Here is a 20498-nt window from a genome sequence, read left to right on the forward strand (position 1 = left end):
GAATTTAATAACTTTTGTATTGAAAGAGGAATCAAAAGACAGGTTTCAGCACCAGGTACACCTGAACAAAATGGCATAGCTGAAAGAAGGAACAGATCCATCATGGATTGTGCAAGAACCTTGATGATAGAAAAGAATGTTGCTATCAAATACTGGAAGGAGGCTATCAGTACAATAGTTCATACCTTAAACCGAGTACAGTTAAAAAAGGACTCATTCAAAACTCCCTACGAAATATGGTATGGCTATAAACCCAATGTAAGTTATCTGAAAGTATTTGGAAGCAAATGTTATATCTTGAAAGAATCTAGAAAAGGAAAATTTGATGTAAAAGGTGTTGAAGGTATATTTCTTGGATACTCATGTAAGAGTAAAGCATATAGATGCTTAAACTTATCTACTCACAAAGTCATAGAAAGTATACATGTGAAAGTTGATGAATTTGCAGAAAAGACTGAAGAAGAAAGCAGAAAAGAACCAGAAGATTACAAAAGATTCATCTTCAGTGATTCGGATATAATATCAACTGCATCTGAGAATCAGAAGTCTTCTTCTACCGAGTCATCACTAACCGAGTTGCAGGAAACATCTATCGAGCCAACATCTACCGAGCCAACGTCTACCGAGTCAAAAAATACCGAGTTAGAGATTACCGAGCCTGAGGTAACCGAGCAGGTACATACCGTGCCAATTGATACCGAGCCAGACCAAACCGAGCAAAGAGGAGAAATGCAAGAAGATAAAGACAAAAATCATCCAAAAGAAAAAGAACCTGTTCTAGCCAAATATGTCAGGAGACATCATTCAGCAGATCAGATCATTGGAAATAAATCTGATGGAACCATCACAAGAAGTAAGTTGAAGGGTACTTGTTTACTTGCTGATTTTGAACCTAGAACTGTCAAAGATGCATTAGAAAATGATAATTGGATTGAAGCAATGAATGAAGAAATAGAGCAGATAGAGAAAAACAAAACATGGACTCTTATACCCAGGCCTAAAGACAAAAATGTAATCGGTACAAAGTGGGTTTTCAGAAATAAGTTGGATGAAAATGGTAAAGTATCAAGAAACAAAGCTAGATTAGTGTGCAAAGGATATTCTCAAGAAGAAGGCATAGATTATGGAGAAACTTTAGCTCCCGTTGCTAGATTGGAAGGTGTTAGAACCTTATTAGCATATGCTGCCTACAAAGGATTTAAAGTTTATCAGATGGATGTCAAGTCAGCATTTCTAAATGGTATACTGGATGAAGAGGTCTACATTGAACAACCTGAAGGTTTTATTGATCCAGATAAAAAGAACATGGTTTGCAAATTGCACAAGGCATTGTATGGTCTGAAACAAGCCCCTAGAGCATGGTATGAAAGATTGCATAGCTATCTTATTCAAATTGGATTTCAAAGAAATAATGATAACAGTAGTTTGTATATCAAGGAAGGACCAGAAAATAAGATTGTCCTGGCAGAAATATTTGTAGATGATACTATTTTTACAGGGAATGATGATCTTTGCAAAGAATTTTTAGAACAAATGAGCAAGGAATTTGAAATGTCAATGTTCAGTGAAATCAAATTCTTTGTGGGACTTCAAATTCAGCAGAACAAGAATGGCATCTACATCACTCAAGCAAAATATATCAAAGAGATATTGAAAAAGTTTGGTATGGAAGATTGTAAACCAGTTGGAACTCCCATGTGTACTAGACTAAAACTTACCAAACAAGATGATTCAAAGGAAATAGATCAGACATTGTACAGATCTATAATTGGAAAGTTGCAATATGTAGTTCATACTAGGCCAGATATTGCTCTTGCAGTTGGAATTGTGGCAAGATTTTCAGCCAAACCAAGAGAAAATCACATGATGGCAATCAAGAGAATAATGAGATATCTGAAAGAAACTGAAGATTATGGATTATGGTATAAACTTGGAGGAAACCTAGACTTAAAAGTGTTTACTGATGCTGATTGGGCAGGAAACCTTGACGACAGAAAAAGCACAAGTGGAGGTGCATTCTTTCTTGGAAAGAGGTTGGTTTCTTGGATAAGCAAAAAGCAAAACTGTACAGCTCAATCAACAACAGAGGCAGAGTATGTTGCTGCAGCAGTAAACTGTTCTAATATTGTTTGGTTCAAGCAATTGCTACAAGGCATGAAGATGGAAATCAAGGAACCAGTCGTCATATTTTGTGATAACACAAGTGCAATCAATATATCTAAAAATCTAGTAATGCATTCTAAGACTAAGCACATTGCAATCAAGTATCACTTTGTCAGAGAATTGGTGCAGGACAAGGAAATCAGATTGGAATATGTACATACAAAGGAACAGATTGCTGACATATTCACAAAGCCTTTACCTAAGGATGCATTTTTGTATCTCAGAGGTAAGTTAGGGGTTATTCCCCTATCTGAAGTTCACTAAAATAAGTTTTAGTGATGCATCAGCTCTTACAAAATTGAACAATCATCAGTTGATGCAGCAAATCAAGGAAATATTGCATATGAATCAGTACTAAAGGTACAATGAAATTCATTTGAAATTAGATGGTCTTTGGCATGTGTTGTCAAAGAGGGAGAGTTTTACTGTCATATCTTTTCCGAAATCTGAAATTTGATTAAGTAATTTCTTCACAGAGGGAGATTACTGTAAGAGGGAGAGTTCTCTATCTTAGAGGGAGAATTGTTAATTATGTTGTGTTGCAGTAGACTTGCTTTCAAATTTCATTTCTGCTATGACATGTTGTGTTGCCATCAATGCCAAAGAGGGAGATTGTTGGATACAATTAAGTAATTGTGTATTGTCTTTGATGTTACACAAATGTCATATCAGTTATCAGACAGAGTCTACTGAGTTCTATCAACCAAGAAAATAGTTTACAGAGTCTACCGAGCTCAGTTGGTCAGTAAAAGCCTTTTGCAGTGTATACCGAGCATTCCGGTATGTCACACGGTGAGTTAGTGTTAACCGAGTTCACTCGGTAAGCTAAGGAAAGTTTAGTTCTTACCGAGATCACTCGGGTATCAAAGGATTTTGTAGCAAACGGTTAGTGTTAACTGAGTTCGCACGGTAAGCTAAGGAAAGCTGAGTTTTCACCGAGCTCACTCGGTAGTCGAAAACAGCTTTTACCGAGTCCAGTCGGTTTCCAAAGGAAGTGGCAGGATTACCAAATTTCCCGGTAATTGTAGTTCTTACTGAGTTCTGCCGGTTAACACAGGAAGGAAGTTTTTGTTCTGTATTGACCAAGCAGCGTCGGCCAGTGAAGAATTTTTTTTTGTTGTTCAAGCCGACTTTAGAATATGTTTAGTCAAGTTGGTTGGGCAAGCCGACTTTGGAATTGTTTTAACAAGTTGGTTGGGCCGACCTGGTATTATGAATAATATATAAAGAGGTGCTCAAGATGAAAAAAAGTAGAGGAGAGAATGTATATACGGAAAGTGCAAGGAAGTGCAAGGAAGAGACTTGCGTGTGCCTAAGCAGAATTGAGCAGAAGGAAATCTTGGAGCTGCAGAGATATATTTGATCAGTAAGGATCTCGTGGAGCTAAACTGAGATCTGTATTCAGCAAGATAAGTTGCATGTATTTTCAGATCATTCATTGTTGCTTTCTAACCATTGTAACAGTGATTCCAAAATCTCCTAACAGAGTTGGTTTAACAGCCATTTCATAAATCCTTTAACAGGGTGGCAATTCAGTTGAATTGTTCAAAAGACCTCTTACAAGGCCACTCCTAACAGGGTGATTAAATCCTCTAACAGGGTCACACCTAACAGTGTGTTTTGTAACCTTTAACAGGGTTGGCTCCTAACAGGGCTCACTTCAGAAGAGTGAAAATTGGTGACTAGTTGCTGGTGGTTTTTCCCATATTGGGTTTCCATGTAAATCTGGTGTCTATTGTGTTAATGATTACTTTCTTTTGCATAGTCGCTTATTTCAGTAAATGCTTCATAAATTAACTAAACACCTATCAAGTTTTAAGCAGTGATTTTTGTAGCAGCAGCAACTAAGTTTAAGGCATCTTTGGGATTGTTTGAAAATGTTTTTGTGGTAACTGATTCACCCCTCCCCTCTCAGTTACACCATCTTCATTTTCCAACAGCATGTACTCGTATGTGGCACACCACCATCATGATGATCATAACACAAGGACTAGATGAGAACACAATACAAAAAGGAACTCAATCGAAAATAGATTCAGGACGGATGTGACACGCATCCCAATGCAACATAAAAGTGCAACAATGGTCTGAATGACATCCAAACAGATGATCCAGGTCCATGACCAAACTCATGCCAAGAAAACCCAAGAAACTAAGGCAGCACACAAAATGAAGTAAAACCCCCAAAATTAGAAAACTTTGAAATTAAAACCTATTTTTCCTTTGGGTACAAAAACCCTAAAGATCTAATAATATTTGGGTTTGGACACTATATGAAAAAATGACCAGCATAACGATGTGAAACCCCAAATCCCCATCCCAAAAATAAGGAAAATGCTCGCACTCGACCACCCGGGTAGAATTAGCAAATAGAAATGGAGGAAAACACTAGCTCTCAACCTCCTAACAAACAACTACCAAAAACAAAACTTGAAATAAAGCTAAAATAATAAAACTAGAAGGATCTACTAGATAGAAAAGGGGCAGAAATCGAATACAACCCAATAAAATAAAATGTCCACAAATATGTCAAAAATCATGACAAAGCAAGGTCTACCTAAGCCAGATCTAATGAGACTGATCTCACCAAAATCCCATGCTCACAGCTCTTATAACGAACAAAAATTCAAATCCTTCAGAAGAGGATTTTAGAAAAGCTCTCAAATTTGTATTTTCAAAAAGTGAAGTAATTAATAAAATCCCTTTTTCAATACTTATTCACTTTTCAAGTGAATAGTTAATTGGGTAAATAGTCAATTAGACTAGCAAGACTCTAAATCAACTCAAACAAAAATAGGTTATTCCTCGTAATGGGAATTCACCTAAGGCAAAGCTACCATAAATTAAATTTGAGAAGATTTAAAGGCGAAAACCCAAAATCATAGAAAATCACTTAACAATTTTTGTGATAATGCAAACCTCTAAATCTACAGACACGCTTACTGGTCTAATCACGCAATGCAGATGAGTTTGGATTTAATAATCACCGAAAGGTTTTAATTTAAATAATTAAAATAAAGATACATTGATCACATAGGGACGAAATTAGTAAAATATCAATAGTTAAATAACTAACTCCATGTGCCACTGCTAGAGATGTAATTCCTACACACTAAAACACATGATCAAGTGCAATTGCATATAATATCATAGCTGAAGCAAAATGCATTAAATACTTGATTAATCCATTTACATCACTCATGTTCACATAAAGCATAAAGAGACAAGAATGAAGTAAATCACCATAGCTTAAAATCCATCACAATACATAATAAGAAAATATGTCCAAATACTAGAAAATCAGATATCATCATAGATTTGCTGTCATCTCAAAATAGCATCAACATGCAAATATGATAAACTAAACAACATAGCAGTATAGCATCTATGGTACTGAATCAAAGTATAACATTCGATCCTTAGGTCATCTTAAAGTATATAAAATAAGAGTACCAAGTATCTCTCAAAACAAAAATAGATAAGGTACAGATTGCAAACATGAGAGGCACTACAATTAATCATTGTAATTAAAAAACCATATTAAAGATCTTATATACATCATTTACTTAAGGATGATTATTGAATTATTTATTTATTTGTATTTAAAGAACTATTTAAAAAGAATTATTCATATTATAGAATTGTACAAATATTTTAAATACATACAAAATCTTAGAATTTAAAACTATAATATATTTATAGGGATTAACCATTGTAATAAAAAAATTATATTAGAGATCTTATATACATCTTCATTTAATCTATCTAAATTCGCTCTATAGATAATTTTTACTTTGAATATATAGAAATAGATATCTTTAACATACTTATACTGAATAATATAAAAGATAATGGTTTGTATTAGAACGGTGAGATCTATCATGAAGGTACCAAACTGACTACTTTCATATCTTGAAGATCATCAATTAAAATTAAAGAGAAACAAGAATGCATACACTCATCTTCGAACTAATGTTATGTACTAGTATTTACATCTAAATTATCAAAGATAAAAGATTGAGTTCTTTTATTTCCTTAAATGTTAGTTTAATAAACCCATGTATGTAAATTTTCTTATATGTGTTTGTTTGTCTTGTCTGTCTGACTGTCTATCTGTCTATCTATCTGTCTATATATCTATCTACCCACACACATATTAACGTTTTGAATTATTCTATTTTATTTATAATCAATGTGTTGTTTTTTAATTGAAGGTTATAAAGTAGTATGAATATCACAAATACATCTACTCAAAAAAATTCTTTACATGTGTCTATTTAATTCATGTCAAGTACAAAATAGACATTTCATATTTGAAAATAAAAATATTTATAACATCTAACTTATCATGAGTAGTCATAAATTAGTATATACATCATCGTGATTATTAGACTTATAGTATAAATTAGTATAGATTTCTTAAATAGAAAGAAATATAATTTGAATGATTTCATTTACTTAGGGGTGATTCTTGAAGTATTATTTACTTGCATTTTTGAAAAGCAATTTAAATAATTATTCATATAATAGAATTGTAGAAATATTTTAAATATATTATAAAAAATTAGAATATAAAAATATAATATATTTATAAGGATTAATCATTGCAATTAAAAAATTATATTGAGATCTTATATACATCTTCATTGTATAAATAATTTATTTACCACTGTTTATTTTTATAATAAAATAAATAATAACAATATTTTAAAATAAATCTATCTAAATTTGTCTAATATTTTACTCTGAATCTATGGAAATAAATATCTTTAAGTTAATAATGAATAATATAAAAGATCTTATACATCTCTATAATACAATAACTTATGTTTGATTTCATTACGAATTATTTATTATCATAAAATACTATAAATATTTTAAACACGTCCATTTAAATTTTGCTTTACAGATATCCGTCTCATCCATACAAACATCTCATCAATTTAAATAATAATAATAATAAACATATTTATACTAACTAATCACTTATCATAAAATACAAAAGATAACATTTTATTTTGAATCATCTGGAAGAACGGGCGTCGCTTTCACATTGGCCCAAAAATAAATAAAAGAGCGAACAAAACAAAACAAAATCCGAGCTAAAAACCCAAGATATAAGTCGGATTAGCTTTAAAAAAATGAATAACTCTCGTATTAAGTGGAAGTAAAACAGAGATTGCGGGAGATGATGGGGCCCGCCCTGCCCGTGCCCGTGCCCGCCCGCGGCTGCCCTGCCCGTTTTCCTACGAAGGGTGGATGTTTTGAACGCTCGGATGGACAAACATGGCCTTTTTGTGGTTTTCATGCCGCTTACGCTCACAATAAAGTGCGCCGTGTACTTGTTGTTAGATTTGATAAAAAGGCCTGGAAACCGAGGAAATAAGGAACTTTCGTGGTGCGGTGAAAGGAGAAAAGAGGCAAGGGTGGGTGTGTGAACTGCAAATGGTGGGAATAATTTGGCGACGCTTAAAAAAATAGATTAAAGGTAGAGTGAATGGGAATCTAGTAAAATGGGAATATGTGGAGGAGGGTGATGATGATGAAGTGTCAGCATGTGATCCGCATGTCAGAAAAAAACAACATCCGCTCCGCTTTAGTATAGGTGAGAGAAGGAGAGCGCGAGAAACAAGTTAAGTGGTTTGGCTGTTCACACGGGGAAGGGAAGGGAAGGGATGTTTTGGCGATCGACGCGGTGCGAGGTCAACTCACTGTCTGAATGCGGTTATTCGCAGGTTTTGACGAGAAACACGCGTCGTTGAAAGCCAGATTAATCTCTGCTTGTTTAGCATTTTAAAGCTTGCACGTCATCCGCCCCGCTTTGACTAATGGAACGTTCCATTTTACTTTGTTGCGCAATACAAACCCCTCTTCTCTCCTTTTTCTGCTGCCCTTCTTATACGCCTCCCCTCCGCCCCCCCGGCCCCTTTCTCTTTCTTCTTCGTTCGTTCGTTTGTTAGAGAGAGAAGGATTCTGGTAGTCGGTAGCAGATATCAGGTAGCGTTTCTCAACCCTCCTCCTCTGCGCTACCCGCCGACTTCTCCGCTCATTTAAATGCCCCCCGATTCTATACAAACGCCCAACATCTTCATGTATTCGTTGTGCTGCTCTGGTTTATATGTATATAGGCAGTGAGTATATATCGGGCTCGTTGACAGATACACAGTGAGTATATATCCCTCGTGGGCGCTGCCTCTCGGTTCATGCTGCGGGCTTGGGGTTGGTTGGGATCGGGTTTTGGCGCTAGGGTTTTTGCGATTGATGGATACAGAGTGAGTATATCCGAGTGATGGTGTAGAGAATATTTGTTTGGTTTATTATTGGGTGGTTTTGGTTTGGGGATTTGTAGCGTCGATGGAAGGCGAGCAGCGTCGTGAAAGCGAGATGTGGAAGATGGCAGGGGACATTGATGAGTCTGAGATGTTTTCAGAAGACGTGAAGCCATTAACAGCTTCAATGGATTCAGGTTGGAGTAACGCAAGAGATCAGATGATGTTTCATCCGAGTGGCATCAGCACGAGCAGGAGTAATACGGACATGTTGCAGCATCCGAGCCATGGCGGCTTAATCTACGGGTCGTCCGGATGGAACAACAGCAGCATGGAATTGGCGGACAACGCAGGGCTGGGAATGTCCGCATCGCATTTGATGGACATAGGTGAGGGGTTCGATTCCTCTTACATTAGCTTCACGCAGTGCTTGCAGTCGGGCCTCCAGATGGACGCCTCCGAGTACCACAACATCTCCAGGTCCCTTGGAATAGGCCGCGCTGCTTCGACTCATCAAGATCATCATCATTTCGTCGGCTACACCAGCGCCAATTCTGCTCATCATGATCATATTATTCCCGGTCACGCGGGCTCATCTGCGCCGTTCGATTTCAATTCCCCGGTAGCGGAAGCGGGTGAGCACATGGGAGACGCTCTCAATGTGCCCACCACGCCAAACTCTTCCTTGTCTTCCTCCTCCGCGGAAGGAAACGAGGAAACCTCTACGAAAGAAGCGGCTTCTGCTAGCGCCGCGCCTCAGCCTGACCAGCCAGCTCCCGCTCAGGAAGAAGGCCAGGATAAGCTCTCCGCGGATTCCAAAAAAGTGTAAGTTTTTCAACCCATCAAATCTCTCGCTCCCAATTCGACTCATTTAATTGCTGGGTGTCGAAGCAGGCATATAAACGATATCAACTGATTTTGTATATGAATCATTAGATTTGTGACATTGAGAATTTGGGATTAATGTGTATAACTGGTTTGTTGGGGGCAATATTGAAATCAGGAGCAAGCCGAGGAAGAAAGGGCAGAAGAGGAACCGGGAGCCCAGATTTGCATTTATGACAAAGAGCGATGTGGATCATTTGGAAGACGGCTACAGATGGCGCAAGTATGGCCAGAAAGCCGTGAAGAACAGTCCTTACCCCAGGTTCGACTCCCTCCTCAAACTAATTATATCTAAAACAGTGTCCCCCCACCACAATCCCACCTTTATTTAAAATAACCTCGTGGCATCAAATTCGCCACAGAATGGGCAAATTCAAAGCACCAAAATTACACACACACCGATGTTATTTTCATTTTAGGGGTAATGAGCGTGCATGGAATCCTCCTCGGATCTTTAGCTTTACAGTCTCTTTGTTTGATTCTCTGTCTGTTTTATAATAATCCAGTGCATGCATGCGCGTGTTTCGACTTTGCGTGTAGTCATGTAACTCTTTGAAAGTAAAATGATGCCCGATGCCTCAAAAGTTGAAACCAAAACCACCCATTCACAGATTGCCGTTTCTTTTCTTTTCTTCACTTATTGAGAATCCGTCATGACACATGCGTTTCACTGACTGATTGATTGACGGTGGTGTAATTATGGCGTGGTGCAGGAGTTACTACAGGTGCACAAACGCTAAATGCTCTGTGAAGAAGAGAGTGGAGAGGTCGTTTGAAGATCCCAGCATAGTCATTACTACTTATGAGGGGCAGCACACGCACCAGAGCCCCGCTTTGTTGCGCGGCCCAGGTGGAGGCGGCGGCGGCGGAGGAGGCGGAGGCCCGGCATTAGCATCGGCATCGGATCATATGAATCTCCATGCCCATTTAGCAGATCATCAGCGCGGGAATATGAGTATGAGTATGAGTTCATCTGGCTTCAATCCGTCCCCCTTCGATTTCCCCTTGCAAATGATGGTGCAAGCCCCCACGCGGTCTAATACATCTCTCTTCGACCAGCACATACAACAGCAGCAGCAAGGGGGAGGAGGAGGAGGAATTCCATCGCCGCATCCTGCACTTCAACGTACTTCACAGCCGCAAAATCTTACAGACCACGGGCTCCTCCAGGACATTTTTCCATCTGGAATGCGCAAACTTTCTTAGATATAATATTCGTTATATACAGTTACACACATATGCAATTGCATCATGGGTTCTCCGTCCTTGTGCACGCATAAGGTATGTGTCGATGTAATCAATTCTTGGTTGAATTTGTTTAAATCGGCAGAAATATGTCATGTGCCACTTCTGGATCATATTGAGAATTCATTGTTGTAGATAGATAGACAATTTCGAAACCTTGTTCATTGTTCTGCCCATCCGCGTGTATATTATTGCTGATTTATTCTGCCTTGAAAAACAAAACTTTGTTCTACTTGTTTCTCATGTAATGTATGGCAATGGTCGTCTCTTGGTAATCTGTGAAGTCTGGGCAGAAATTGAGGGAAAAGCACGTTCGATCCAATCCATTTGCAATTCGGGCATGTGCCCTAATAATATCTGGATGAGTTTAACACACCGACATGGGAAACAAGCACCATAAACAAAGGGGGAGCGGGTAATGAATTGTAATGGAGGCCAGCTTGAGCGTTACACATCTGGGAATCGCTCCGTTATTTTGTGTTTCATCATGTGCTTTGATTCGTTAGTGGGGCCTCGCGTACGCGGCTTAACAGTACGATTAATGAAGCATTTCTTTTCGCTTTCCGCAAATCTAACATGACATCACTGCCAACATATGTACGTTGATTTCCCTTTGAATATCACGAAACAACTACAGGAGGAGGTTTGCAGATCTTATAATTTATGTCTTTATTGCCATTTAGCCAATGGCGTTGCTGTAAAGCCAAAAAAGACGAAAACCCTCATCAGGATGGCTTCTTCTTCAAGCTTTCTCCTCCCAGATGGCATTTATCCAGCGTATCTCCTCTCTTTTTAAAACATCTCCCCTTCTTATACATCCATAAACGCGCAATAATAGATATATTTATAATAGTAAAGTCGTCGATTCTCTATATAGTTTTAAATTGCAGGTTTACGCGTTAAGAATTCAGATAAGGTACAATAATATTAGGCTCGCTGGTTCCATGAATGTGAAACGAAAATCGAAACGGTATACTGCGAGGTTTTTTAAGTCCTGGAAAAGATCCATTTCTCACCTGATTTCAAACAAAATCATACACAACTGTGTGAAAGAAGGCTCTAGGAATGGAAATTCCGTCGGTTTCAGGAATCGCCAAAAAATTCATAGTTTTCCGGCAACCAGTCCAAAGGCTGCAAAACTTGTCACAGAAACTTAGATTCTCCAGATTAAGTGGGAAGAACGTTGCTGTTTCTTCTCCCTCTTGTCTCTTCGTATTCTATGAGCTTTCTATCATGTATTGTTTCCTATCAGATATTTCATTAATATAATTGTTCCTTGCTTCGAGTGAGGACATAGGCAAAGTTTTGTCGAACTACGATAAATAATTGTGTCATTATATGTTGTCTTTTTGATTGATTGATTTAATCTGCTCGTTTAATAACATAAAAAAAAGCCATACAAAATCCCCCAAAAATTTAAGCCCTTTTTTTAATCTGGAAGAGTGCTTGGAATGGAATCCCTCAAACTTATGCGCTCCCTAGCAATGAACTATCTTTGTTAGATATTACAGCAGAATGAAATATCAAGAAAAAGAGATTCATAGCATCATCAGTTTTTCTTTTCGTTCTGATTGTACTTTATGGGAAATACTGTGTGAATTTATGCAATCTAAGAATAAAAGAATAGGGTTATGTGGGAGGATGAGGATTGCGTTCTAAACTGTACTTCTTTCAAAGCTTTTTCTTGAACTCGCTACTTCCTTAACCTTGTATATTATTAGCCTTAGCTATACAGGTTTTAATCCTGTCGTGAAACAGTATGTTTGAGGGTTTTGGGACTACGGGATTCTTGATATACAAGCATTTAAAAATTTGAGGGATATAGAAAACCACCAACGGCTTTTGTCTTCGTAGAAAGGGAGTCCTATTAGCAATTCACTGTGTTTTAATTTTGTATCTTCAGAATTACATGAAACGTGAGGCATGGTGTGCGTCTTCTTCAAAAGTGTCTATACCTTCAGTTGTTGAAGCGAGCAGCATTATATCTTGCACTTGCAAGTTTAAGGTGCTTGTCAGTCTGGTGCCATAAAAGTTATTTTTAAATTTTACTCAGGCACATCATATGCAAAATCTGCGTTTCAGTATATATGTAGAGTACCCAAAATTTTGAAGAATCTGCTGCTCATAGTTTCAGACATGATATCATTATTGTATCATGTTCTTCTCACTTTCTGTAACATGACTTTAATCAACTCTTAGGTTGAATGAAATCATTCCAAGTCATTTGTTTAACATACATTATTATCACACTTTTTCCCCATTAAGTATATATTTGTATGTTTATATATAAGAGCATGTCCATGTATATTTATATAGATATATTAAAATATCAATTATCTAGACACCAGAGCACATGTAGAACCAAAAAGTTTACCAGGTATTCACAATTTTTTTTAGTAGAAATGAGTGATTTAAAACATGATATTCTTGGAGTCATCACTTATCATGATTTCTGTATAAAAAATAGTTTTTAATATTTTTCAACAATTGTAGGAAAACATAAATATTAATGTTGATGGTTGGGAGATTTTAATTAAAGATTTTTAGAGAATTGAAATATTAGTGGTAAACATTTTATTATAGGGTAGAAAATCAAATCTATTAAGATTTTGATTTAATTTTTAACTAATTAACAATTGTACATGATATCTTATATGAATATTTTAATAAAGAAATAAGACTAAATAAGTATTTATGATTAAAGAAATGGATACAATTCAAATATTTCATTTTGTTCATTATCTCATAAATATAAGTCTTAATATAAATAGACTTTATTACAAAAGAACTCATTATTCTTTTGACATTTTGCTTATGTGTGATGATAGAAAATTTTAAATATTATCAAGATCTAAAATATGGTCTAATTGATATTTTTTATAGATTTTTTTTCAATCTATCCATATACTTAGAAATGTATTCAAATATTATACATATAGTACAATTTTTGACATCTAGATATTAGCTTATAAACTAAATTTATAATAAAACAAATTATCTTAATTTTTTTAATGAAATAAAAAAACTATCAATACTAAATATTGAAAACTAATTAAAGTACTAAAAGACCAATATATTTCTTAATATATATATATATATATATATATATATATATATATATATATATATATATAAACATGGTTCCCATAAGTTTTGGATTTACATCATTCTATAAAAAAACTTAAGTAATGCAAAAATATTAAGGTAAATTATTAGAGACCTGATTTTGTCAATCCCTACTAACATTTTAGAACCTTTCAAGACATATTTTTTGTCTTTTCATGATGTACAATTTTTTTGTCTTTTCATGATGAGGTATTAATATGAAATAAGAAAATTAAACATGTGAAAGTGAAGGCTAAAAAGGGATATGGAATTAGTATCACAAAACAATTTGGAAGAGTTTTGACCAATCTATTAGAAAAAAGATTGTCTAAAAGTCGATAGAATTTGAGTATTCTTAAGCTCATGTTTGGAAAGAGAACTTATTTATTACTAGTATGTTCTAATATTTGAAATAGATTTTGATGATATGGTTAAGGATCACAATAATAATAGAGCTAATATTATTATTAGAGTTGTGGTTGGATATTATCTATGCTATTTTCTTCAAATAAAAAAATTAGTGTCACTCTAAGATTCTATTAATGGAAATGATTTTGCAATTGTATTTCGTCAAGGTATTATAATTTTGATATAAGGTAATGATTAATGGTAAATGAATATAAATATAGATATTTATAAAAGTAACTTAGGCATTCCATATTTCTACTACTCACACTTTTTTGCATTTATATTGAATATAACAATAAAATATTTAAAATATAAGGGATGAGTTGATCAATTTATATGGTTGGGGTCTTTTTCATCCTCACTTTACATGTTCTGATAAGATAAAATAGGATTAGAGGACTCAAACCCAGTAAAAAGTAACATAAATTCGAAACAATAGGAGGAATGGAATGCACTGGAGATGGATTCAAAAAAAATATGATTGAAGGAACAACCATAGTAGACTGGGTTACATAAAACACAAAACTAAATACTGAATACATAGCGGTTTAGGTGGTAACCCTGAAAAAACATCATGAGAGACCCTCTGGCTCTAAAGAAAGGAGGAACATGAAAGAAGAAAATATAAAGAAATGTCTAGAAAAAAATCATATGCAAGCTCCTCAAACCAAGGAAAGACAACATAGTACCTCTACAGACCACTATCTATAGGAATTCAATCAGCTTCATAGGATAACCCACTAGAAAATAGAAAACTAGTAGTCAATGCCTATAACCCAGGTGAAAACTAGTAGAAGAGAACCCACCTCCAAAATGTTTGACTTCGCCTCTCCTCTAGAGTCATACGGGGAAAGAGTTAGAAGAACAACAACCCACCCAATCAAAAAAGGGTGATGAGACCACCCAATACCATTGTACCACCAAGTATCCCCAGGAGGGGGCAACAAGAAAACCCTAACTCAGCAATGAAAATACTAAGAGTGGTAGTCAAGCATTGACTAATGCCATAAACCTACCAACGTTGAACAAAAAAACCCTTTAAGAAAATAATAGGGAAGAGATAGGGAGATCCTAAGAGGAGAGGGATAAATATCCCTCCACAATGACTAACACTCACCACTAGAGAGGTTTGGTATGGGCAATAGAGGACCTTCAAAGTAACACGAACAATAAGATAGGAAATGAAGATACATCAACCCCAAACAAGCACATAGCTAAAACCTCTAGCCCCACACAAAGAGCAGTAAAGAAGAGGAAAAATGATCACCCTACCTCTCTACAAACTTGACTACATGATACACAAAAATAATGTAGAAGACAAAAACCCTCTAGCCCCCAAACATAGAGCAACATTACAACCACTAAACATCTCACAACTTGAGATGTATTGAGAACCAGGAACCTCCCCTAAGAGAATACCAATGCAAGAGAAAAGTCAACACATAGACCTAAGGAACTCCCCCAGCCAACTTAGTAGAGACCAGTCCCAAGAAAAATGACATCACCCAAATGCATAGAGGAAATGGATATATCCCTGAGGCAATGAAGGAAGAAAAACCACTCTAAAAGGAAAGAAACCACCTCAAGGAAAGGATCTAGAACAAGTAGTTTTGAATTGAGAGCCTCCATCCAAAAACACCAAAAGATAGGGGCTGAACAATGACCCACAAAAAACCCACCACATAACATGTCCAAATAGAGGAAAAATAGTATGACTAACTTCAAGAAAATGGTCTTCAACTAGACAAAGCTAAAACAAAAGGAGAGGTAAAGTATCCCCCAACGTTGGAGCACAGACAAAACCCCCAAATCTAAATCTCCATCTCTATTACTATCATCTTCCTCTCCTTCAACTCTAGAAACCCTAGCACCTTCTCTCCCTCCTACTTTTGGTGTACTCTCCATCAATATCCTTACTTTATATGTTTTTGATTAAGGAAAACAGGTTTTGAAGGGTGCCTAAAACCCTGTACACCATTATAGATATCCAATGATCACAGAAACAAAACTATAGCTAACTAAAAAGGAACAGGTCTCCCCTTAAAAGGGTAAGACTGAGGTGATAGAGAAACCTATCACCAACCGGAACCAAGAAAGGAAGCAAAGATCTAAAGAAAGGACCTACTTCCAAAAAAGGCTAGACACAGCAAGGGAGCTCAAGATACTCCCTTTGATTTGGAGTCTCCCTTGCTAGACCGAAGATACATATCAAAAGGCAAAACGGAGGGCTTAGTCTTTTTTCTTTTTACCTTGATCCAACCATCCTCCACCCTAGTCACTGCACCAATCCAATCCCCAGAAGAAATAGAAGAGTGGAAGCCAAAGGGAGCAGGACTAGCAAAAAACTCCCTAGGAGAGGAGGGCTGGTCTCCCACTGGAGCAACAGCCGAGACAGGGGCAAGGCCAGGAGAGGGGCTAGAGGCCAAACCCGAAAACTTGCCAACCTCAGCAACCACTGGCATCGAATCAATAAAAGGAGAAGGCCTAACATCCGCCACCACCTCAGGCTCTGGGATGTCAACAACATAGGGATCATCCTCAGCCTTTGAGGAAACAACCGAAGACACATCTGAGGGCTTAAGCACCATGTAGTGTTTAGGGGAGACCCTAGCCCACTAGGAGGGTGGATGCCTTGGGTTAGACTTCTGAACAACACAAGAAGTAGCAATGTGTCCTATCATATGATATTTTCTGTGGTAGAAGGGGATACCTTCGTAATCCAACATTTGAGTCTAGGAGCCCGGCGGATAGGCCAAACAAATCTTTTCTAGAAGGCCCTTTGAGACGTCCATCTCAACAAGAATTTAAGCACACATTGAATGGAGAACATCAGAAGTGGCTAAGTCAACATATAAAAATTCATTGAGAGATTCCCGAATAGTTTCCAAAATAGAGTCTATTTAGAGATGCATTGGGAGGTTCAGAAGCTAGACCTAGATAGGAACCTTGTTAAAGGATTCAGAGAGCGAATCAAAATTCATATGCCATGGTTTGGCCATAAGTGGATATCTGTCTTGCCATGAAAAACAATTATGACACAAGATGGACTTCTGATCCTTAGCACTAGCAAACTTAACAATGAAGAAACCTCTAGCATTAGGAAAAATCTGAACACCATGGTCTAAAATAGGTTCCTAGTGCTTGGAGATCCAAGCATGGAGATCAGCCAGAGATGACCAAAAACCCCAGAAACAGAAAATGGCAGCAAGGGAAGAGAACTCCTCTATCGTATTAAGAATATCTGCAGTGGTATCAATGTCTAAAAGGAACATGATGGGTTTAGAAACACATACTGGAACAACCTTACGATGGCGAGAAGGCCTAGAACCAACACAAGCAGCACCATGAAGACCTACTTCAAAGGCCGCCACATCGACATAGGAAGTAGTCCTACCCTCCAAAAGTGCAAGAGAAGCCATCCCAAAGCCATTGCCACTAGAATGAGCTGCCAAGGGAGAGCCGATAGGAGGCCCTAAAACAACCCCCAAGACAAACCCATCCGACAAAATAGGCACAGCAGTGCGAGCAAACACAATGACAACCAAGGAGGACGGGGAGGAGGTGAAAGGCCCTGGAATAGGCGCTAGAATAGGTCCATGAGTTGCAAGTCTAGACATAGGAGAAACCGTGGGCAGAAGCAGGGAATGCGTGAGCGGGAGCGGCATTTCAAAATTTTCTCCTTACTTTATATGTTGGCAATAATTTTTAAAAAAAAAATTATTTTGACATCCAAAAATAAATTATGGTTTTTGACATGTTACCTTATGGATTGTGATTGGTAAATGAAAAAATAGAGGTAATGACAAGTATATTTAAAATAGAATGCACACGCCACTATTTGTATGAACAATATTGTACTAGGGGTTCAAACTCACTAATACCTAAGAATCAAATTTAGCTATCATATACTGACATGAAAATATTATAAATAAACATTGGTGGTTAGAAATATTTATTTTATCTTCATAATGCATATACAAACTATTAGATTTAATATGTGAATAAGGAAAAAATTGTCCTTTTATTCATATCTACTTTATGGGGCAATAAAGTTTGTACATGTATGGTTTTTATCTTATGGACACTTGGAATAACACAATGTTACTTTTTTATTACTTTTAAGATTTAGTTGAACCTATTATATTTTTATATAGTCTAAGGTTTTATTATTGATAATTATTGAATTCTTCTTCAATAATCTATCTTCTATACGATCATAGAAAAAGGATAAAATATTTAGACTACTCATTAATAAATAAATTGAATCATCTCATTAATGAATATCATATGTTTACTTCTAACTATTTCTTTGAGCTCATCTTATCTTACCACAATAGTGGAAAGAGTGCTTCATTATTGTCGAGCCTTACTCTAGGTTTAACCATTCTCTATATTTTATCTTCTTGGTTGAAGTTTGTAGAATAATTTAGATTCCTTTGTATTACTTCTAATGTGAGCAACACCAATCACATACTAAAAATAAGTTAGACATAACTATAAATATTAACATAAACAAGGTTAAATTGAAAAGGATTTGACTTAATCAATACTTCTTACTATTTTGAATAATATTATAATGTATAATTAAAATTAACATATAATGTTCATAATATAAATTTTAATATTTATAAAACAATTATTTAAATAATTTAGAGTGATAGTAGATTTGTTTTTTATATTATATAACTAGGGAAAGGACCCTCAGTGCACTACAAAATAATTAATTAGTCTATCATCATAGAAAAATAACTAGCCTAGAAATAGTCACCAACAAAGACTAACTACCAACAAAAATCGATAACTTCTACTCTTGTACAATATAAAAAATTTCCCAAAACATCTGAACATATTAGCACCACACCAAACTTTCTTGGAAAAAAAGGAATCTACTACCAACTAATCTAATAGAATGTGAAATTACTAGACACACCTTGAAGATAAAAATATGTTGCTAAAATAAACAATAACTCTTATAATTGTTTATATATAAAATATTCATTATAAAAAAAACATTCTATAATTAATTCATTTATAAGATTAATAATGACAACAACATTGACATGATTGTAAAAACTATTGCACCCATAAATATGACTATCCTAAACTCTTGTACTCTACAAATACAACTACATTTCTTTTCAAATATTAAAATAAAAGATTTAGTATACTAAATTTGTGATTAGACAATATCTTATAGGTCCCTTTCATTATATTTCATTCAATCAAGGAAGCTTGAAGGATTATGGAGAAAGAGAAATATTACACTAACAAATGACAGCATCAAGGATTTTGTACTTGACAAATTGACATGTTTGAGAAATTGTTGACAAATCAATCGAAAACTTGCCAAGGACTTGAAATTTTATTGAAAGAAAAGAATAGGCCATAATTCTTAGATCATCTAAAGAGAAGTAGGAGTGAAATGATCTAAGCGAGTACACTTATTACTACCCTTAATGCCTATTTATCTTTTCCAAATATTATTTTATAAATAAAACTCATTGTGAACCATGGTATATCATAATTAATTGACTGCTACTCTACTAATAGAATGGATAATTTGTCATCTTTAATGGCTGAAAGTCTCATTTTGTAGCTCAACTAACTTGTAAAATTTGTATTTACAGAATTTGATGAGTCGCTCTTATGAAGAACGTCTCTGATAAATGTAGAATTGCATGGACAAGAGACAGTGACAATTGGAGGTTTAACTTTACTCAGATATTGTAAGAAAGTGTGGCAGAGAACAGCAAAGAATAAATCAACAGGGTGTTATTCTACCAGTCTATATAATCATATGTATATTCATATAATGTGGATGATATTGCATCTCGAAGTAGATAGAGAAAATATTATTTATTGACATGAATTCTGTTACATTCCATTGTGGAGTTGAAAGTGTGATTATACCACTCAACAAATATTTATAGCTTTGAATCTGATCTGTTATTGGTAAGACTTTGGAAACCTCTCCATATCATGTGGGAAAAGAAGTCTACAATTGCCTCCACTTCCGAATTTAAAGGCGACAACACCGTGAAATTATCTTTGACTTCCAAGAGTTATTCCATTCCAATGGAAGACAATTTGCCTCCTACTTCACCGCCATACAAAATCTACAAGTGAAACTTTGAGTCATCAATGCATCATATTTCAATATTTCAATAAATGTTTATATTCTGGTATAAGGAATAGTAAAATGCTGGGAACAATGTTGCTAAAATATATTTGATGTGTATAATTAAGGGTATTGGTAGACATTGATCACGTTTCTTAAAATATAAAAATGATTAAGTTTAAAATTTAATTATTAATAATCAATTTATTTAATTTAAAATTTCAGTATGATTATAATATAAATGTTAGTACAATTAGAATAAATTGATGTATTTAATTTGTGAACAAGAATAAAATTTGATTTGA

General features: G+C 35.5%; 1 protein-coding gene across 3 annotated transcripts; it reads left to right on the plus strand.

Moving 5' to 3' along the window:
- Positions 1-7737: 7737 nt before the first annotated feature.
- On the plus strand, positions 7738-20263 carry LOC149553051 (uncharacterized). 3 transcript variants are annotated; one of them, XR_016353011.1, is made up of 4 exons: positions 7909-9257; positions 9436-9579; positions 10031-10598; positions 19703-20263. XR_016353011.1 is itself a non-coding variant. In XM_089788546.1 (3 exons), exons 1-3 carry the CDS (start codon positions 8518-8520, stop codon positions 10521-10523), a joined length of 1377 nt encoding a protein of 458 aa, XP_089644672.1. In that variant the 5' UTR covers positions 7738-8517; the 3' UTR covers positions 10524-10794. The 3 variants fall into 3 exon arrangements, 1 of the variants encoding a protein (XP_089644672.1); XR_016353012.1 differs by lacking the exon at positions 19703-20263 and adding an exon at positions 10847-11864; XM_089788546.1 differs by lacking the exon at positions 19703-20263 and having other exon boundaries at positions 7738-9257; positions 10031-10794.
- The last annotated feature ends 235 nt before the right edge of the window (positions 20264-20498 follow it).

This window comes from Cupressus sempervirens, chromosome 6 (assembly GCF_028749045.1).
Source record: "Cupressus sempervirens isolate cs-2001-9-10 chromosome 6, ASM2874904v1, whole genome shotgun sequence".
Lineage (NCBI taxonomy): Eukaryota > Viridiplantae > Streptophyta > Pinopsida > Cupressales > Cupressaceae > Cupressus > Cupressus sempervirens.